At 44.2% G+C, this 18,000-nt stretch overlaps 1 protein-coding gene across 2 annotated transcripts in view; it reads right to left on the reverse strand.

The window, feature by feature from the left end:
• The window catches only part of ntn4 (netrin 4), a 212,357-nt gene that overhangs the window by 16,525 nt on the left and 177,832 nt on the right, over positions 1 to 18,000 (reverse strand). For both annotated transcript variants that reach the window (XM_059987803.1, XM_059987804.1), the window contains exons 6-9: positions 12,392 to 12,605; positions 7,843 to 7,964; positions 4,129 to 4,197; positions 2,671 to 2,841 (exon numbers count right to left, since the gene is read on the reverse strand). In XM_059987803.1, coding sequence (XP_059843786.1) covers positions 2,671 to 2,841; positions 4,129 to 4,197; positions 7,843 to 7,964; positions 12,392 to 12,605 — 576 coding nt within the window. The remainder of the gene's footprint in view (positions 1 to 2,670; positions 2,842 to 4,128; positions 4,198 to 7,842; positions 7,965 to 12,391; positions 12,606 to 18,000) is intronic.

The following is an 18,000-nucleotide window of genomic DNA, read 5'->3' on the forward strand; positions in this document are numbered from 1 at the left end:
ACCAAGAATAACTCCCCATTCCTCCTTTAGAGGATCACCTACCATTCTACATCTAGGCAGGATTCCAGTTTCCTGATGAGTTTCATCAAATTTAAAGAACTCAGCACAAAATCCACTTCTCCACATCATCAGTACTTAGAGGCATCAAATATAACCAAAGGATGTGCTGGGGGCAGCCCACAAGTGTCGCCACACATTCCAGCACCAACATAGCATGCTCACAGCCGTTGAGGAGCACCACTTCACACTGCTCACAATTATTACATGAAAGCATTATTTTAGCTCACAGTAAGAATTTCCACTAACACTCTCACTATTTCCTGCCACATTCATTCACTCACATAAAGGGACATAGAGAATAATCTACCTGTAGCAGATATTTCTCCCCCTCACGTGGACATAATAAGTATTGTATGAGCGGACACTATGAAGGATGAGAACTTTGCTCTGGAGTTTAGATGAAACAAATCCCAGAATTGTTGTGTATCTAAGTTTGCTGACAATACTTAATTGAGTGGAAAACTAAATTGTGCAGAAGATACCAAGAGTCTGCAGAGAGATATTAGATAGGTTAAGTAAGTGGGCAAGGGTCTGGCAGATGGAGTACAGTGTTGATAAATGTGAGGTCATCCACTTTGGAAGGGAAATTGAAACAGCAGATTACTATTTAAACGGTAAAAAATCGCAGCATGTTGCTGTGCAGAGGGACTTGGGAGTGCTTGTGCATGAATCACAAAAAGTTGGTTTGCAGATGCAGCGGGTTATCAAGAAAGCAAATGGAATGTCTGTCTTCATTGCTGGAGGGATTGAATTTAAGAGCAGGGTGGTTATGTTGCAACTGTACAGGGTACTGGTGAGGCCGCACCAGTACTACGTGCGGTTCTGGTCTCCTTACTTGAAGAAGGGTATACTAGCCTTGGAGGCAGCGCAATAGAGGTTTACCAGGTTGATTCCAAAGATGAGGGGGTTAGACTATGAGGAGAGATTGAGTTGCCTGGGACTGTACTCACTGGACTTCAGAAGAATGAGAGGAGATCTTATAGAAACATAAAATTATGGAAGGAATAGATAAGATAAAGGCAGGTTGCTTCCACTGGTAGGTGAGACTAGAACTAGGGGACATAGCCTCAAGATTCAGGGGAGTAGATTTAGGACAGAGATGAGGAGGAACTGTTTTTCCCAGAGAATGGTGAATCTGTGGAATTCTCTGCCCAATGAAGCAGTGGAGGCTACCTTAGTAAATATATTTAAGACAAGGTTGGATAGATTTTTGCATAATAGGGGAATTAAAGGTTATGGGGAAAAGGCAGGTGGGTGGAGATGAGTCCACGGCCATATCAGCCATGATCTAATTGAATGGCACAGCAGGCTCAATAGGCCAGATGGCCGACTATTTCTTATGTTCTTATGTAGAATAAGAGGGCAGGATTCCAACTAGTTTACCATTGTGTTGCCCAGTGCAATCAGGTCTAGGTTTTTCAGGGCAGAACATCTCAAATTGTCTACTCGCAACCAAGGATTTGTTTGAGCATCTGGGAATGAAATGACATTGGTAATCTCTCTAGGTGAAGCATGATGGGATATGCCTGCAGCTGCCATACTGGTGTGACCAGTCCCAGTGCAATGCACCCTTAAAGAGGAATGCTGGGTTTTGATACAAGGGTGATTGATAAATTCATGGCCAAAGGTAGAAGGAGTCAATTTTAGAAAACCTAGCACATTTATTTTTCAATATTGTCCCCTCCTACATTTACACACTCAGTCCAGCTGTCGTGGAGTATACAGATCTTGGACCTCCAGAGAGTGTCCATAGCAGGGGGATTGATAAGTTCATGGCCTAAGGTAGAAGCAGATAAGTTATTAGCTTCAAACTTTCTGCATAATCACTCAGAGTTGAACTGCATGTGCATGTAATGAGAGCTGTATAACTCATCTCCTTCTACCTTAGGCCACAAACTTATCAATCACCTATCTGTGGACACTTCCTGGAGGTCCAATATCTGTATACTACACGACCGCTGGACTAAGTGTGTAAATGTAGGAGGGGACTATGTTGAAAAATAAATGTGCTAGGTTTACTAAAATTAACTCCTTCTACCTTAGGCCACAAACTTATCAATCACCTATCTGTGGACACTTTCTGGAGGTCCAATATCTGTATACTACACGACCGCTGGACTAAATGTGTAAATGTAGGAATGGACTATGTTGAAAAATAAATGTGCTAGGTTTTCTAAAATTAACTCCTTCTACCTTAGGCCACAAACTTATCAATCACCTATCTGTGGACACTTTCTGGAGGTCCAATATCTGTATACTACACGACCGCTGGACTAAGTGTGTAAATGTAGGAATGGACTATGTTGAAAAATAAATGTGCTAGGTTTTCTAAAATTAACTCCTTTTACCTTAGGCCACAAACTTATCAATCACCCCTCGTATCTGAGTGTAACATTATGCTGCCCCCTCTGTGGCTCTTTCCCAACACTGGAAGAAATCACAAAGGGAAAGTGGAAGCTGGAAGGCTAATTGTGTTCCCATTGGGTGAATATAGTTAACGGCTTCCCTAATTGGATGCTTTGCCAGAGCAGCATTGAAGAACAAGTGCCTGCAGGGGATAGAATATTCATCAGGATGGTAATGAGTTCCATAACTTAACATGTTCCTTACCAGGATTCAGAAGTGGGCAGGTGCAACCTGTGTTTGTCCAGGATTCCGGGTACAGGACTCGCTTCTCCCGGTGAATCTTTAACTTGGTCAATTTAAACACCTTCTTGACTTTCACGATAACCTCTGCATGTGACCCTTTGTCGTGAGCTGAGAGAACCTTTACTTTCAGCACTGTGGCAACGAAAGGGAATGAATAGATCACGATTCAGTTCAATGACATGCACTATCAGAACAAGGCAGAGTGCTGAGTGATTTGTTGTTTGGAAGTACAATAAATACATAGGGTAACTTCAGAATTGTTGGCCCAGCACACTTCAGTTCAACTTCATTCCTCCATATGGTACACAAGGAACATGAGACTATAATACAAAGGAGCAGAATTAGGCCTTTTGGCCCATCAAGTCTGCTCTGCCATTTAATCACGGCTGATTGTCCCTCTCAACTCCATTCTCCTGCTTCCTTCCCATAACTTTTGACACCCTTACTAATCAAGAACCCATGAATCTCCACTTTAAATATACCCAATGACTTGGCCTCCACAACTATCTGTGGCAATTGATTCCTCAAATTCACCACCCTCTGGCTAAAGAAATTTATCCTGATCTCTGTTCTTCTATTTTGTCTCTGTACCCTCTAGTCCGAGACATCCTCTCAACATCCACGATGCAAGTCCTTTGTGACCAAGGAGGGTCAGTCAGCACATGTGTGCGTTAGGATTGTTCAGATGGGGACACCAAAGGTGCACCGCATTAAACTTCCAGTCGTCTCTGAGGCCAACTATCCAGCAGGGTGCTGCAATTTGTCTCGTCTCCCAGGGCCCAGCACTTGGAGGTGACTGGTTTGGGACAGAGGTGTGCAGGAACACTGTGGTCAAGAGGCTAGAGGTTATGTATTTGTGGGGAGGTAGGGGTGGGATCAGTGGGATTACTGGTAACAGGCAGGCCAGTGTCCTCACTAACACCCCAGGGAGCTTTGCGATTGGGGAATAGAGGCTTCCCTTCTGGGATTGGGAGGAAGTGTTGGGAAGGGGAAGCAGAGTTGGTGGCTTGGGGGTGGGGGGATGTTGCGGTGTCTGATGGAAACCCACACGGTCATAAGGAGAATGTGCAAACTCCACACAGTCAGCACCAAAGGGATGCACTGATGGGGGGAGGTGGAGAGAGTTAGAGAAGCAGAATATTTCTGGAAGGGAATCCCAGAGATTAAAATGGAATGAGTAATGCCCTCAAACTCAAAGACGGCAAAATGTGAACAATAACGAGGTTGTATTCATGCGGTTAAAGAATCCCAGAGCTCCTGCTCACATACAGCTGGTGGGAATCCTGGGCTTGCCCTTTGTTAAAATAGTGGGGTGGGGAGAGTGTTCGTTCATAAGTTCCTCAGACATTCCCTCCCCACACTGGGAAACAGTGTCCCGTCTCTGAACTGCAATGCAACAGTACAATGTGTCCAACTCACCATAGTTATATTTCATGCTGCAGAATACGTAGGGGTTTTTAAAGACCTGGCTTCTGCACTCACACTTCCCTGAAATGAAGAGTTAACACAGAGTTCAGAGATGTTTGTGCAAATCTAAAAAAAGCTTAAGAAAACTTGTAATAAACAAAGTACAAATGCCGGGAATCTGAAATAAAAACAGGAAATGTTGGAAACTCTCAATAGGTCGGGCAGCAGACAGTATGAGACTCTTTCTCTGCTTTGGCATTAACTGTTTCCCTTTCCTCAGATGCTGCCTGACCTGCTGAGTGTTTTCATAACTTTCCATCTCTATCCTCAGAAAAAATGTATGAAAGACAGAAATGTTATTTTTCAAACAACTTCACTTTAATTCCAGGAACCATTCTGGTCATTAGAATCCAGAAACTTACATACAAGAATGTTGGTGAGTGGAATTAAAAATTGCTCAACAACCCAAAATATTGATATCCCTTTCACATCTGTTTCTATTCTCCTTGCAAATAACAATTCTTGAATCATGTTACTCCACAAGGTAACTGAAAATAGGCCCAGTTCTTGTTTGCTTTATCAGAGTGTATTCTCTTTAAATGTTCAAGGACCGTGGACAATTTCATTGCCTCATTTGAAAAAAAATTTATCACACAACAAACACATTGGCTGTGGTTGGTTACTTGCTAGTATAAATCCATGCTTCTGATACTCCACACTGTACTGTCTGCACTTCTTTTCCATTTGGTCTGCTTCTGCTAATTTCATTGTGGATTAACCACCACAGCTAGTCACCTGTTGTTTAAATCCAACCTCAAGTATTCTGATCAATAACCAGGAAAGTTATGTTGCCTTCATAGCCCAGGTAAAACCTGCAGCTGCATAAAGTGGGGCAGCAATATCTTGTTTGGGCCATGGGCTACAGAAATGTAGACAAGACCATTTGAAAGGGCAGGTTCTGAACTATTAACTACCATACCCGAATTCACAGGCACTGGGTGATTAGAGTGTGGGAATCGTACCAGCTACCACTGGATTACAGTAGCAAAAGGCAAAAATGAATGAGCTGGACCCAGAAAGAATATGATTTCTTCAGCCCAGATTTCTCACAATATGCCAAATACAGAAGAGTAACATTGCTTTTCAACAACTATAACGGGCTCCTAGCAAAGTTTAAGAGAAAGGTGAGATAGCAATGATCATGTGATCATTGTGATCAATTTTGAGGTAAATGAGGATCAAATGCTTATAATAAGTAATTAATTGCTTGTTACACCTGTAATCCCCCACTGCCCCCCTTGCTACGGAATGCCCCATTTCCCCTTTATCTTTATCACTCCCTTAGAAACCCCCACTACCCATGGGGGTGATATCTCCCACTAGGAGAACCACTGGACTAGATAGTCTGAAGGGCCTGTTTCTGTGTCTCTATAACTATGATGTACACAAAATGATATACATGAAGAGAGGGGGTACAATAACTGTCCAGCATTGTGAAAAGTGGATACATCACTAAGCTCAGCTAAGGTGTACTCCTGACTTACCGGGCTGCAGATGGTAGAAATGAAGCAAGATTGTTTACACTGGCATGATTTTCTCTGGAACAGATGAGCCCAAGGAAAATTTGACTGACGTGTATAGGACGGGTATAATCTGACTTTGGTGTATTAGAGGACAATACAAGATAAGCAGTCACAGACATTTCTCTACAAATCCAAGTTGATGCAAGGAAGTGGGAATTGATTGGCAGTAGAAGGATTAGAGGATAAGTGAAGAAAAAAGATCTCTTCATCCAAAGACCATTGGACTCTGAAAGATTAAGGGGGTGGTGGAGGGAGGACACTTCATTGTATTTGCTTTGGTTTTATTGTCACATGTGTAGCCACATGAGCTTTGGGTTTGGTCACTGTCATGTGAGTTTTGTTTTTATTGTCATGTGTACTGAGATACAATGAGTTTTGTTTTTATTGTCATGTGTCCTGAGATACAGTGAGTTTTGTTTTTATTGTCATGTGTACTGAGATACAGTGAGATTTGTTTTTATTGTCATGTGTACTGAGATACAGTGAGTTTCTTCTCATGCAGTCCAGGCAGATCGTACCACACAGAAGCACGCTGAGGCCGCAGGAAAAGAGAATGCAGCACATAGTGTAGCCGTCAGAGAGAAAGTGCAGTGCTGTAGGGCAAATAAAGTATGAGGGTCACAATGAGGTTGTCTACATAGATCAATACTTTGGGCCTAAACTTACAAAGAATGAGAGTTTGTAGGGTATTGGTGTCAGTTTATTATTGTCACAGTGAAACACTTGTCTTGCATACTGTTCATACAGATCAATTCAATGCGCAGTGCATTGAGGTAGAACAAGGTAAAACAATAACAGAGTGTAGAATCAAGTGGGACTGCTACAGAGAAGGTGTTGTGTAATTTGACCATGAGGTGCAAGATCATAACGTGGTAGACAGTGAGGCCACGAGTCCATCGTATCATTCGGTAGTCTTCTAAAAGCAAAGCAGAAGCTGTCTTTGAGCCTGGTGGTACATGCTTTCAGGCTTTTGTATCTTCTGCCTGATGGAAGAGGGTAGAAGAGAGATGCTGGCTGCTTCACTCTGACAGCGAGAGGTATAGGCAGTAGCTCTGCTTGTTGGATAGTATAAACACCATGAGACTGAATGGCCTCTTCTGTGACAAGTACTTGCAGGGTTCTCTGATTCAAAGCAGAATCTCAGATCTGATTTAACCAGCAAACAGTAATGACTTGCGAGGAGGAAGCAGCATCCACAGAATGGACAGTCGAGTTTCTAGGCCGAGACCCTTCTTCATGACTAGAAAGGAAGGGGGAAGATGCTAGACTAAAAGGTGGTTTTTGGGTTACTGCTGCCTTGGATTCCAGACCACATCCCCAGCAGTCCCCTCTCCCTTTCTGGCCATTACATAAAATCTATAAAAAAATTTAATTTACGATGCACAGTGAAAGAAAATAGAACTGACTAAGATTTGAATAATTTTTCAATCAATAATTTTAGTGTATATGCTAGACGCCCAGCTATTCAGTGAGATGGATGGGCTTGGTCTGGTGACATTAGCTTCTCAGAGGGAGAAATCGATACTCATGCTATCAGGCTGAAGAGCCTCCGCTTCATCCACCTAAAGACGACTTCCTGGTGGCCATGCATTTTAATTCCAATTCCCAGTCCAGTTCTGTCGGTCCACGGGCTCCTCTTGTGCCACATCGAGGCCACCCTCAGGGTGGAGGAGCAACACCTTACCTTTTATCTAGGTAGCCTCCATCCTGCTGGCATGAGTATCAAGTTCCCCTTCTGGTAAAAAATATTTCCTTCCGCATTCTCTCCTTTTCTGGTCTCTTACCTCTTCTCATCTGTCTATCACCTACCCCTGGTGCCCCTACTCCTTCCCTTTCTCCTATGGTCCACTCTCCTCTTCTATCAGATTCCTTCCTCTGCAGCCCTTTGCCTCTCCTACCCACATGGCTTCACCTATCACCTTCTAGCTATCCTCTTTCCTCCCCCCCCACTACCTTTTTATTCTGACAGCTTCCCTTTCCCTTACCAGTCATGAAGAAGGGTCTCAGCCCAAAACGTTATCTGTTCGTTCATTTCCATGGATGCTGCCTGACCTGCAGAGTCCCTCCAGCATTTTGTATGTGTTGCTCTGGATTTCCAGCATCTCTAGGATTTCTTGTGTTTGCAAGGAAAGGGATTTCTCACCTGAATGTCGAAGAGCAGAGAAACCTCGTTCATCCTCCCAGTTCCAGGTGGAATCCCTTCCAGAGAGTTGAGAAGAATGATCAAGGCCAGGAGACCCTTGGTACCAGTCTGTATCTGCAGAGCTATCAGATTCAAACAAGATATTTCAATTGGACTATGGAAATTCAGACACTTTGCCTTTACTTCATCCATTCTTCTATCTAGCCGTAACCCTTTGCATGGTCCAAAAACTCCATAGCTCCCTAACAGTTGCTGCACAGGTTGATAGGGTGATCAAGATGAATGCAATGCTTGTTTTATTGGGTGAGGTGTAGAGTTCAAGGGTCAGGAAGTTGCAGCTTTATCAAACTTCAGTTAATCTGCATGTGGAGTATTACATTCTAAATCTGATTTACATCATTCCTGAACACTTAATTACAGGAAAGACATTAAGCTTTGCAGAGGGGTTTAGAAGAGGGCATCCAATACAAGAAGGTTACATTGAAGGTGAGGGGTCCAAGTTCAAAGGGGCAAGTTTTTTTTAAACACAGAGAGCGGTTGATGTCTGAAATGCTTTGCCAGGGGTGGTAGTGGAGGACAGAGATATTGGAGAGGCTGTTCAATAGACACATGAATATGTAGATAATGAAGGGATATGGACATTGTGTAGGCAGAAGTGATAGGACTTGTTAGGCATTTAATTCCCAGTTTAATTAGTTTGCTACAACATTGTGGGCTGAAGGACCTGTTAGCATTCCTGTTCTATGTTCTGTAATCATCTGCCTGACAGCAAGCTCCTACCTAGTGAGTGGCCTGTGTCCAAGTATTCCTCTGAACATCAACAGTTCTCACTGTTCACTGATCACTGGAGCTCTCTTAGTTATCAAACTGTGAAGCTCATGTTTGAAGCAACTTCCTCCCATCCTCTTTCTGAGCACAGTCATTACTCCCCTCCCCCCACCTACCATCCCCTGTGCACTTTGAGAGTGGTGGGATTCCTTCCCCCCTCTGTGAGGGGTGAGCTTCGTGTGATCAGTACTACAGAGCCCTTCTGTTCCGGGTGACATGGGAAGTGGTCCATGTTAAAATCGTTGAGAGATAATGAGTCCTGTAAGTTACATCTGTGAAAGAAATCTCTGTGTTGCCCTCTGTGTTTCCACATCCAGCCATATCTAAGGCTGACTAAACTGAGTGAGCAGAAGGCGGTTCCAGATCACAGGTGTAGATTTGAAGAAACTATGAGTAGGAATGTCGACCTTTCTCTGACTGGGTTACGTGACTTCACGTTGATAGGGCTGATAAGAAGGCATGTGGTGTTTTGGCCTTTATTAGCTGGGGGATTGAGTTGAGGAGCCGCAAGGTGATATTACATTTCTATTAAATCCTAGTTAGAGCACACTTGGAATATTGTACTCAGTTCTGCTCGCCTCATTGTTGGAAGGATGTGGAAGCTTCAGACAGGGGTAGAGAAGATTTACCAGGATGCTGCATGGTAAATTCTCTTCGGAGCGAAGGTGGATGTTACTTGATAGCGGTGTACAAGATGATGAGGCATAAATCGAGTGAATAGCCAGAGATGTTTTCCCAGGGTGGCAATGGTAAATAGGAGGGTCATAATTTGAAGGTGATTGGAGGCAAGTATAGGGGATGTTAGAGGTAGGTTCTTCTACACTGAGAGTGGTGGGTGTATGGAATGTCCTGCCAGGGATGGTGGTAGAGTCAGATACATTAAGGACATTTACGGAAATCTTAGATAGGCACATGAATGATAGAAAAATGAAAGGTTATATAGGAGAGAAGGGTTAGATTGATCTTAGAATAGGTCAGCACAACATTGTGGGTCAGAAGTTCTGTAGAATGTTCTGTGTTCTATGTTCTTAAATGAATGCAAGGGAATTTTAAAAGCAGAGTGTAAAATGCGTCATGACTTTGTTAGATTGTAGTGCTAGACATTGGTGGCTAATTGAGAGTCACTGCTTGTAGAAAAGGATGCTCTTTTGATTCTATCATTTATTATTTACTTCTGCGAGCAGCCGCAGTAAAGACCGTGTGAATGTGTGACGGTGTTGGTACAGGGAATATCACGATTGTGATCAAGTGGAAGTCTATAGAGTGGTGAACCTTTTCACCGGATATATTGGTGAAGTCCAGGGATCCTGTGCCAGACCAGGGATACAGATTTCATCTCCAGTGAGGCAGTCATAGGGAACAGCAGTTTCACACCTCCTATGTGCTTACTTCGGACGCTGAGAAAATGGAACAGCAGGTTCTCTGGGAGGGTAGAACTGGCATCATTGCCTGAGTTTAGTTAGTCAGTGGCCCACCTGGCAAGGAACGGACTGATTAGGCTAATAAGGGAACCAGGCAGATAGACAAGAGATTTTCCTCGGAGGAGATCAGATGGCCCTTTCTAGCTGAAAGATGCACATAATGTGACCCAAGAAAACAGAAGGGAGTTATATGATGTAGCCCAAGTACGTCTTTCCCTCGCCCACACTTCCTGCTTTCCGCAGGGAACACTCCCTACGCAATTCCCTTGTCCATTCATCCCTCCCCACTGATCTCCCTCCTGGCAATTATCCTTGTAAGTGGAACAAGTGCCACACCTGCCCCTGTATCTCCTCCCTCACTACCATTCAGGGCCCCAAACAGTCCTTCCAGGTGAGGCAACACTTCACCTGTGAGTCTGTTGGAGTCATATACTGTGTCCAGTGCTCCTGGTGAGACCCGATGTAGATTGGGAGGTCACTTTGCCGAGCACCCAGGCTCTGTCTGCCAGAAAAAGTGGGATCTCCCAGTATCCACCCATTTTAATTCCACATCCCATTCCCATTCTGACATATCAGTCTACTGCCTTCTCTACTGTCATGATGAGGCCATACTCAGGTTGGAGGAACAACACCTTATATTCCATCTGGGTAGCCTCCACCCTGATGGCACGAACATTGATTTCTTGAATTTCCAGCAATGCTTCCCCACCCCAGCTTCACTATTCCCTATTCCTAATCCCCCCTCTCACTTTATCTCATCTCCTCCCTCCTATGCCCCTTCCCCTTTCTTTCTTCCATGGCCTCCTGTCCACTCCTATCAGATTCCCCCTTCTCCAGTCCCGTATGTCTTTCACAAATCAACTCCCCAGCTCTTTACTTTGCCCTTCACCCTTCCCAGTTTCACCTTGTGTTTCTCCCTCCCCTCCCCACCCCTTTTAACTCTGACTCCTCATCTTTGTTTTCCATGCTGAAGGCTCTTAGCCTGAAACATCGACTGTTTACTCTTTTCCATAGATGCTGCCTGGCCTGCTGAGTTCCTCCAGCATTTTGTGTGTGTTGCTTGGATTTGCAGCATTTGCAGATTTTCTCTTGTTTGTGATTAGTCCAGTCTGGTGTAAGCGTACCTGGAGAACTGAATGTGCCAGGTGATATGATGCTGATAGGTACTGTACCAGACACTGTTGGCAGGTTGAAGGTTACTGCTAATGATGTGCATGATGGAATTGATGGGTTTGTGGCCTTGTTTGCAGGTGATACAAATATAGGTGGAAGGGCAGGAAGTGCTTAGGAAGCAGGGAGTCTGCAGAAGGATTTGACTAGATTAGAAGTGGCATATGGAACACAGTGCAGTGAAGTGTATGGTCATGTGCTTTGACAGAAGGAATATGGGGTGTAGAGTATTTTCTAAATTGGGAGTGAATTCAGAATCTGAGGTGCAGAGACTTGGGAGCCCTACTTGCAGGTTGAGCCTGTGATGAGGAAGGCAAAAGCAATGTTCGCGTTCATTTCCAGAGGACTAATATAAAAGCAAGGATGTAATGCTGAGGCTCTATAAGGCATTGGTCTGACTACATCTGGAGTATCGTGAGCAGGATGTGCTGGCGCTGGAGAGGGTCTAGAGGAATGATACCAGGGATGAAAGTATTTGATAGCTCTGGGACTGTACCTATTGAAGTTTAGAAGCTTGAGGGGGATCTCATTGAAACCTTTCAAATATTGAAAGGCCTGAATAGAGTGGATGTGAAAAGGCTACTTCCAATAGGGAGAGAGTCTCGGACCAGAGGGGACAGTCTCAGAACGACATTCCTTTAGAACAGAGATGAGGAGGGATTTCTCTAGCCAGAGGATGGTGAATCTGTGGAATTCATTACCAGACATCTATGGGAGGCCAAATCATTGGGAACATTTAAAGCAGAGGTTGACAGGTTCTTGATTTGTAAGAGGGTCATTGGCAGGATGGGTATCAATTTTTAACCTGAACGACAATGTGTTTAGGAGGCTGTGGGACAGTCTGCGAAGAGCCCTTCAGGAGATTGTGTGAAACCTTGTATCTTACTTTCATGACTGTTCACATTCTGCAATGGGCTCAGAAACAGAGAACTTGTTGCACATGCATCACACTGTTAAACAACCTCACAAACAATTGTATTTTCTAAATAGGGTTATGGAGAGTATACTGTTCCATGGAGCTGAGTTATTCAATACCCACCAGGGTTATGTAGACTGAACCATATCATCAAGCTGACCCATTCTGTACCCACCAGGGTTATGTAGAATGATAACCTGCACACTGTACCCACCTGCCAGTACAATCCCCAGTGTAGGGGTCACAGCTCCCTGCGCAGTCACATGGTCGACAACCATATTCCCCGAGGCCCCAGTACCCCAGCAGACACTTGTCACAGTGGGGTCTGGCCACGCCAGGCTTACAGAGACAGTGACCGGTTTCAGTGTCACAGGGCAGGTTCGGTAGCAGTGGCATAGTGATGGAGCCAACCGGGTGGCAGAAGCAGGCTGGAGAAAAACAGAGAGGAAATGTTGAGTGCAGTCGTTCATGAGCAGTGGTCAGTGAAACACCTCCACACCCTGCTGGGATTTGCCCAGTTGTGATACAAAATCTGCTAGTATCCAACCAGAACACATTCATTTGCCAGGCATCTCACTCAGATACGTCTTCATCACAAAGCAGTCACAGCTTGCAAAAGTGGATACCATCTGACACCTACAACGATACACAATGCCATCCACTAGTTCACCAATGTTACCACTGCTGATGGTTGAATTATGGCTGGTGACAAGTCAGTGCACAGGAATGAGGCAGAGCACCTGGTTGAGTTGTGCCGCAATAACAACCTCTCACCCATTGTCAACAAAACCAAGGAGCTAATCCTTGACTTTGGAAAGGAGAAGTCAGAGACCATGTGAAAGTTCTCACTGGTGGGTCAAAGGTGAAGAGAGTCAACAACTTCAAATGTTTGGGCATTAGCATTTCAGAAGACCTGGATTGGGCCCATCATATAGATACAATCAGATAGAAGATATACCAGTGCCCCTACTTTCTTAGAAGCTTAAGGAGATTTGACATGTCATGAAATACTCTGGAGATGCACTGCTGAAATTATCCTGGCCTGGTATGGAAATTCCAATGCACAGGAGCACAAGAAGCTACAGAGAGAGGTGGACAGAGCCTGTGCCAAACTGTATCGGTCTCTGCTGTTCCTTTGGATTCATCAGATGTGTGGAGACGGGGAGCTTGCTCTCCATAACGTACCGCCCTGGCCAGCGTATTGGCTTGCGTATCATGAGGACAGCTGGAACACATCATCCATGGTTAACCCCAACCAACAGAGGCCTCAAATGGCTGGTGGCTTTCCACAGTCTTTTTCTCACTCTCTTCACTGCCTTGTGGTGTTGTCTCAGTATCGAGTTAATTATCACCTCATATGTCATGAAAAATGTAAACTATATAAATTACTACAGACATATATATATATATTCAGAAATCTGTTGGCATAGAGGAAGAAGCTGTTCCTACAACACTGAGTGTGTGTCTCTTCCCTGATGCTAGTAATGAGAAGAGGGCATTTCCAGGATGGTGAGGGTACTTAATGTTGGCCCATTGAAGATGTCCCTGATGATACAGAGGCCATGAAAGAGCTAGCTGAGTTTGTAGCTTTTTTCCGTACCTACCTACCTGTGATGCTGCTGAAAGAAAGATTTTCATTGTATCTGTAGCTCTCTGCACATGTGCATATGACAATAACTCGACTTGATAGAGTGACAGAGTCACACAACACAGAAACGGGATCTTCAGCCTATCCTATCCATGCCAACGATCAAATGTTGTCCACAGTCACCTTTACCATCATCTGGTGAGCTGTAGCTTTATGCAATGCAACTCAACAGGTTGTGCCAAGGCAGTCCCCTGCGTCTCCTTGACAGTTTGCTTCATCATGTGATGCCATGCCTGAGCAGGAGATAGCAACCTTCTGCCACAGGGTGATTGCTAATTTAATATCTTTAAAATAAATATTCACAGGATGTGGTTATTGCTGGGGGAAGAAAAGACCATAAGACATGAGAGCAGAATTAGGCTATTTGGCTCATTGTTTGCTCTGCCATTCAATCATGGCTGGTTTATTACCCCTCTCAACTCCATTTACCTGCCTACTCCATATAAGCTTTGACACCCTTACAAATCAAGATGTTTCAATGTCTGCTTTAAAAATACCCCATGACTTGACCTCCACAGCCATCTGTCAATAGCTAACCTTGGCCTCCTTGAGGTGGTTTTTGGGTGACTCCAGGGCACTGTTAACATGAGAGTAGCTATAGCCTCTCTGGGAAGGTATACACAGAATAGGAACAGGCTCTTTGGCCCACAGTGTTTGCACCAAACACAATGCTGAATTAAGCTAACACTTTTCTGTCTGCCTGATCCACATCTCTCCTTTTCATTCATATGTATGTCGCTCTTTAACAGTCTTTTAAATACCATTATGGTATCTTTTATTTATTGAGTGTGGAACAGTCCTCCCAAGCCTTTCAGCCATGCCGCCCAGCAATCCTTCAATTTAATCCTAGCCCAATCACGGGACAATTTACAACGACCACTTAACCTACCGACCAGTATGTCTTTGAACCGTGGGAGGAAACCGGAGCACCCGAAACAAACTCAAGTGGTCACGGGGAGCAGGAACCGAACCTGGGTCGCCTGCACTGTAAAACGTTGTACTACCAGATCTACCACCCTATGAGCAATCAACTTGCCCTACACATCTCCTTTAAACTTTCTCCCTTCCAGCTGAAATACAAATCCTCCAGTATCTGACATTTGTACCCCAGCAAAAAGACCCTGACTGTCTGCCCGGTCTTTGTTTCTCATTATTTTATAAACTTCCTTCAATGTAAAGACAGTGGATTCCAGCAATAAAGATCATCAGAGAGCTAATAGGACATTTACAATAATCAATATTTTTGAAAACTTTTACTTACCCATTTTATATTTTACAACATGGAACCTCGCAGCACAGTGCAGGCACTTTGACCCATGATGTAACCTACTCTAAGATCAATCGAACCCTTCCCTCCTACATAACCCTCCACTTTTCTATCATTGTGCCTATCGAAGAGTTGTACCAAATGTCTCTCCCTCTACCACCACATTCCACTCACCCACCACTCTCTGTGTGAAAAAACAACCTCGGACATCCCTGCCCTCCCTTCCTCCAACCACCTTAAAATCATGCCCACTCCATCTATGCTTCTTATCATCTTTTACGCCTCTATCAGGTCACTTGTCATCTTCCTCTTTCCTCTTGAACAAAATATTGATTTCCATTTTAAAATTAAAATAATACCAAATTCCCATTCTCACTCTCCTCAAGGTTTGATAATCACTAAGCTATTGTCCCAAAGTGAACTCAATCTTGTGTCAGGAGTGAATTAGCATATTTGATTGACAAAGTCAGCAGATTTAGCAGTAGTGTCAGTGCTGGCTGTTCATTAATAGATTGTCGGGGCTGGAGTTCCAGAGGAACAACATTTCCTCCATCCAGGCCTTGCCATCTCCTCATAGCTACTATTGGGTAGGAGCTACAGAGGCCTCCTACCTGGTGTGACCTGTGGACCCACACCACCAGATTCAAGAACAGCTACTTCCCTTCAAATATTCACTTCTTAAATCAACCTTCACAATCCTAATCACTATCCAAGTACAACAACATTATGATTACTTCGCTCTAAATGGACATTTCTAGTTCTAACTGTGTTCTTTCTTGTAAAAATTTGGTATCATATATTTTTAATTTTAATTTTCTTGTGACAAGAACATAACAGGCTAGAGAAAGGCAGGACTGGCAGCTCGATGTTCTAGGATATCGAGGCTTTAGGTGCTTCAGGCAAACAGTTAAGAGTGGAAGGGCACTGCATGAGGGCATAACAACAGAGTGAAGAGAGGACATTCTTGAGGAATCGTCTAAGAAGGCCACTTGGGTGGAAATTAGAAAAGAAAGGGATGGTCACATGGTAAGTCTATATTAGAGAGTCCCCAGGAGTCAGCTGGAACTTGGGGAGCAGTTGTGTTGAGAAGCTGCATGGAGTTGTGAGAATAGTGGGGTCATGTTATGTGGGACTGGATGGGTGGAATTTGTGCAGTGCATCCGAAACCGATTCCTCATCCAATATATTGTCTTGTATAACTTACATATAATTTATATTTTGTGTGTTGTCTGTGCCTACATGGAATGAACTGCACCTCCTCTTGGGAAATGAGGCAGGCTGAGTAATGAAAATGCCTTTGAGTCCAGTGACCACAATTCTATTACTTTTTAATTAGTTATGGAAAAATATAGAAGGGGTCCACAGGTTAAAGCCCTGAAATGGAGCAGGGCGACCTTTGAAGGTATTTGGAATTGACTGGATGACTCCATCTAAAGGCAAAGGAAGTGTGGGTAAGTGGGAAGCTTTTCAAAGGTCCTATCAAGAGCTCCAAGGGTAGCATATTCCAGTTAGGGTGAAAGGTACTCATACCAAGTTCAGCAAAACATTACTGATAAGAGATATTGAGGCTCTGGTAAGGCAAAAGAAGGAAGTTTAGGTTTCGTTCAGGCACATAGAAGTGAATGAATCCTCTGATTAGAAAATTTAAATGCAGACAGGAGGGCAAAAAGAGAGTCAGCGATGAATTTGACAGGCAGATTTAAATGTAATCCCAAGAGTTTCTTCAGTTATATTAACAGTTCAGGGTGATTAGGGAGAGACTAGATCTCCTAGGATGATCAGGTGACCTATGTGTGGAGCTGTGAATTTTAATTTCTATTTCACCTCAGCCTACACGGAACAGAATTTCATGGATGCCAAGTAAGTAGTGAAGTCTTGGATCAACTGCATATTGCAAGGAAGGGGATATCTGCACCTTCTGGTCAAGAAGGCAAGGAGCTGCGATGGCTTTGGAGACAGCTTTGGAGTCTGGTTAGGGTTCAGGGACAGGGTTGAGGGAGAGTTTAAAGTCAGAGGCAGTAAGTTAAGAGTCAGGGGAAGGAGTCGGCGAGTTAGTGCTGAGCTCTGGTGTCTGTCTATGCTGTGGGTCAGAACTAGTTGTTTTATTTAAGTTCGTCGGGATGGTTTGAGGAGACAGTGTGGGGTGTTATGGGTCAGGTTGGGGTTTAAGGACAGGGATGGTTTGGGAGACAGTGTGGGGTGTTATGGGTCAGGTTGGGGTTTAAGGACGGGAATGGTTTGAGGAGACAGTGTGGGGTGTTATGGGTCAGGTTGGAGTTTAAGGACAGGGAAGGTTTGGGAGACAGTGTGGGGTGTTATGGGTCAGGTTGGAGTTTAAGGACAGGGAAGGTTTGGGAGACAGTGTGGGGTGTTATGGGTCAGGTTGGAGTTTAAGGACAGGGAAGGTTTGGGAGACAGTGTGGGGTGTTATGGGTCAGGTTGGAGTTTAAGGACAGGGAAGGTTTGGGAGACAGTGTGGGGTGTTATGGGTCAGGTTGGGGTTTAAGGACCAGGGTGAGGGAGAATGAAGAGTTATGGGCAGAGCCTGTACTCCAAGTCCAGGTCTGCAGTCAAAAATCAGCAATTCCAGTGCAATACACACAAAATGCTGGAGGAACTCAGCAAGCCAGGCAGCATCTATGGAAAAGAGTAAAGAGTCATCCTTTTGGATCCTTTTCCATAGATGCTGCCTGACTTGCTGAGCTCCTCCAGCATTTTGTGTGCGTTGCTTGGATTTCCAACATCGGCAGATTTTCTCTTGTTTGCAATTGTAAAGGATGGGTTAGGTTGGATCAGCAGATGCTGAGGAAAGCAGCAGTCCCCAGGATGGTGAATCCAGAGTCACATGTCCATATGGACAGGAATCACTGACAAACCAAACCCTTCCAAGGACACCAGGATCAGAGGT

Source organism: Hypanus sabinus, chromosome 13 (assembly GCF_030144855.1).
Source record: "Hypanus sabinus isolate sHypSab1 chromosome 13, sHypSab1.hap1, whole genome shotgun sequence".
In the NCBI taxonomy this organism is placed as follows: Eukaryota; Metazoa; Chordata; class Chondrichthyes; order Myliobatiformes; family Dasyatidae; genus Hypanus; species Hypanus sabinus.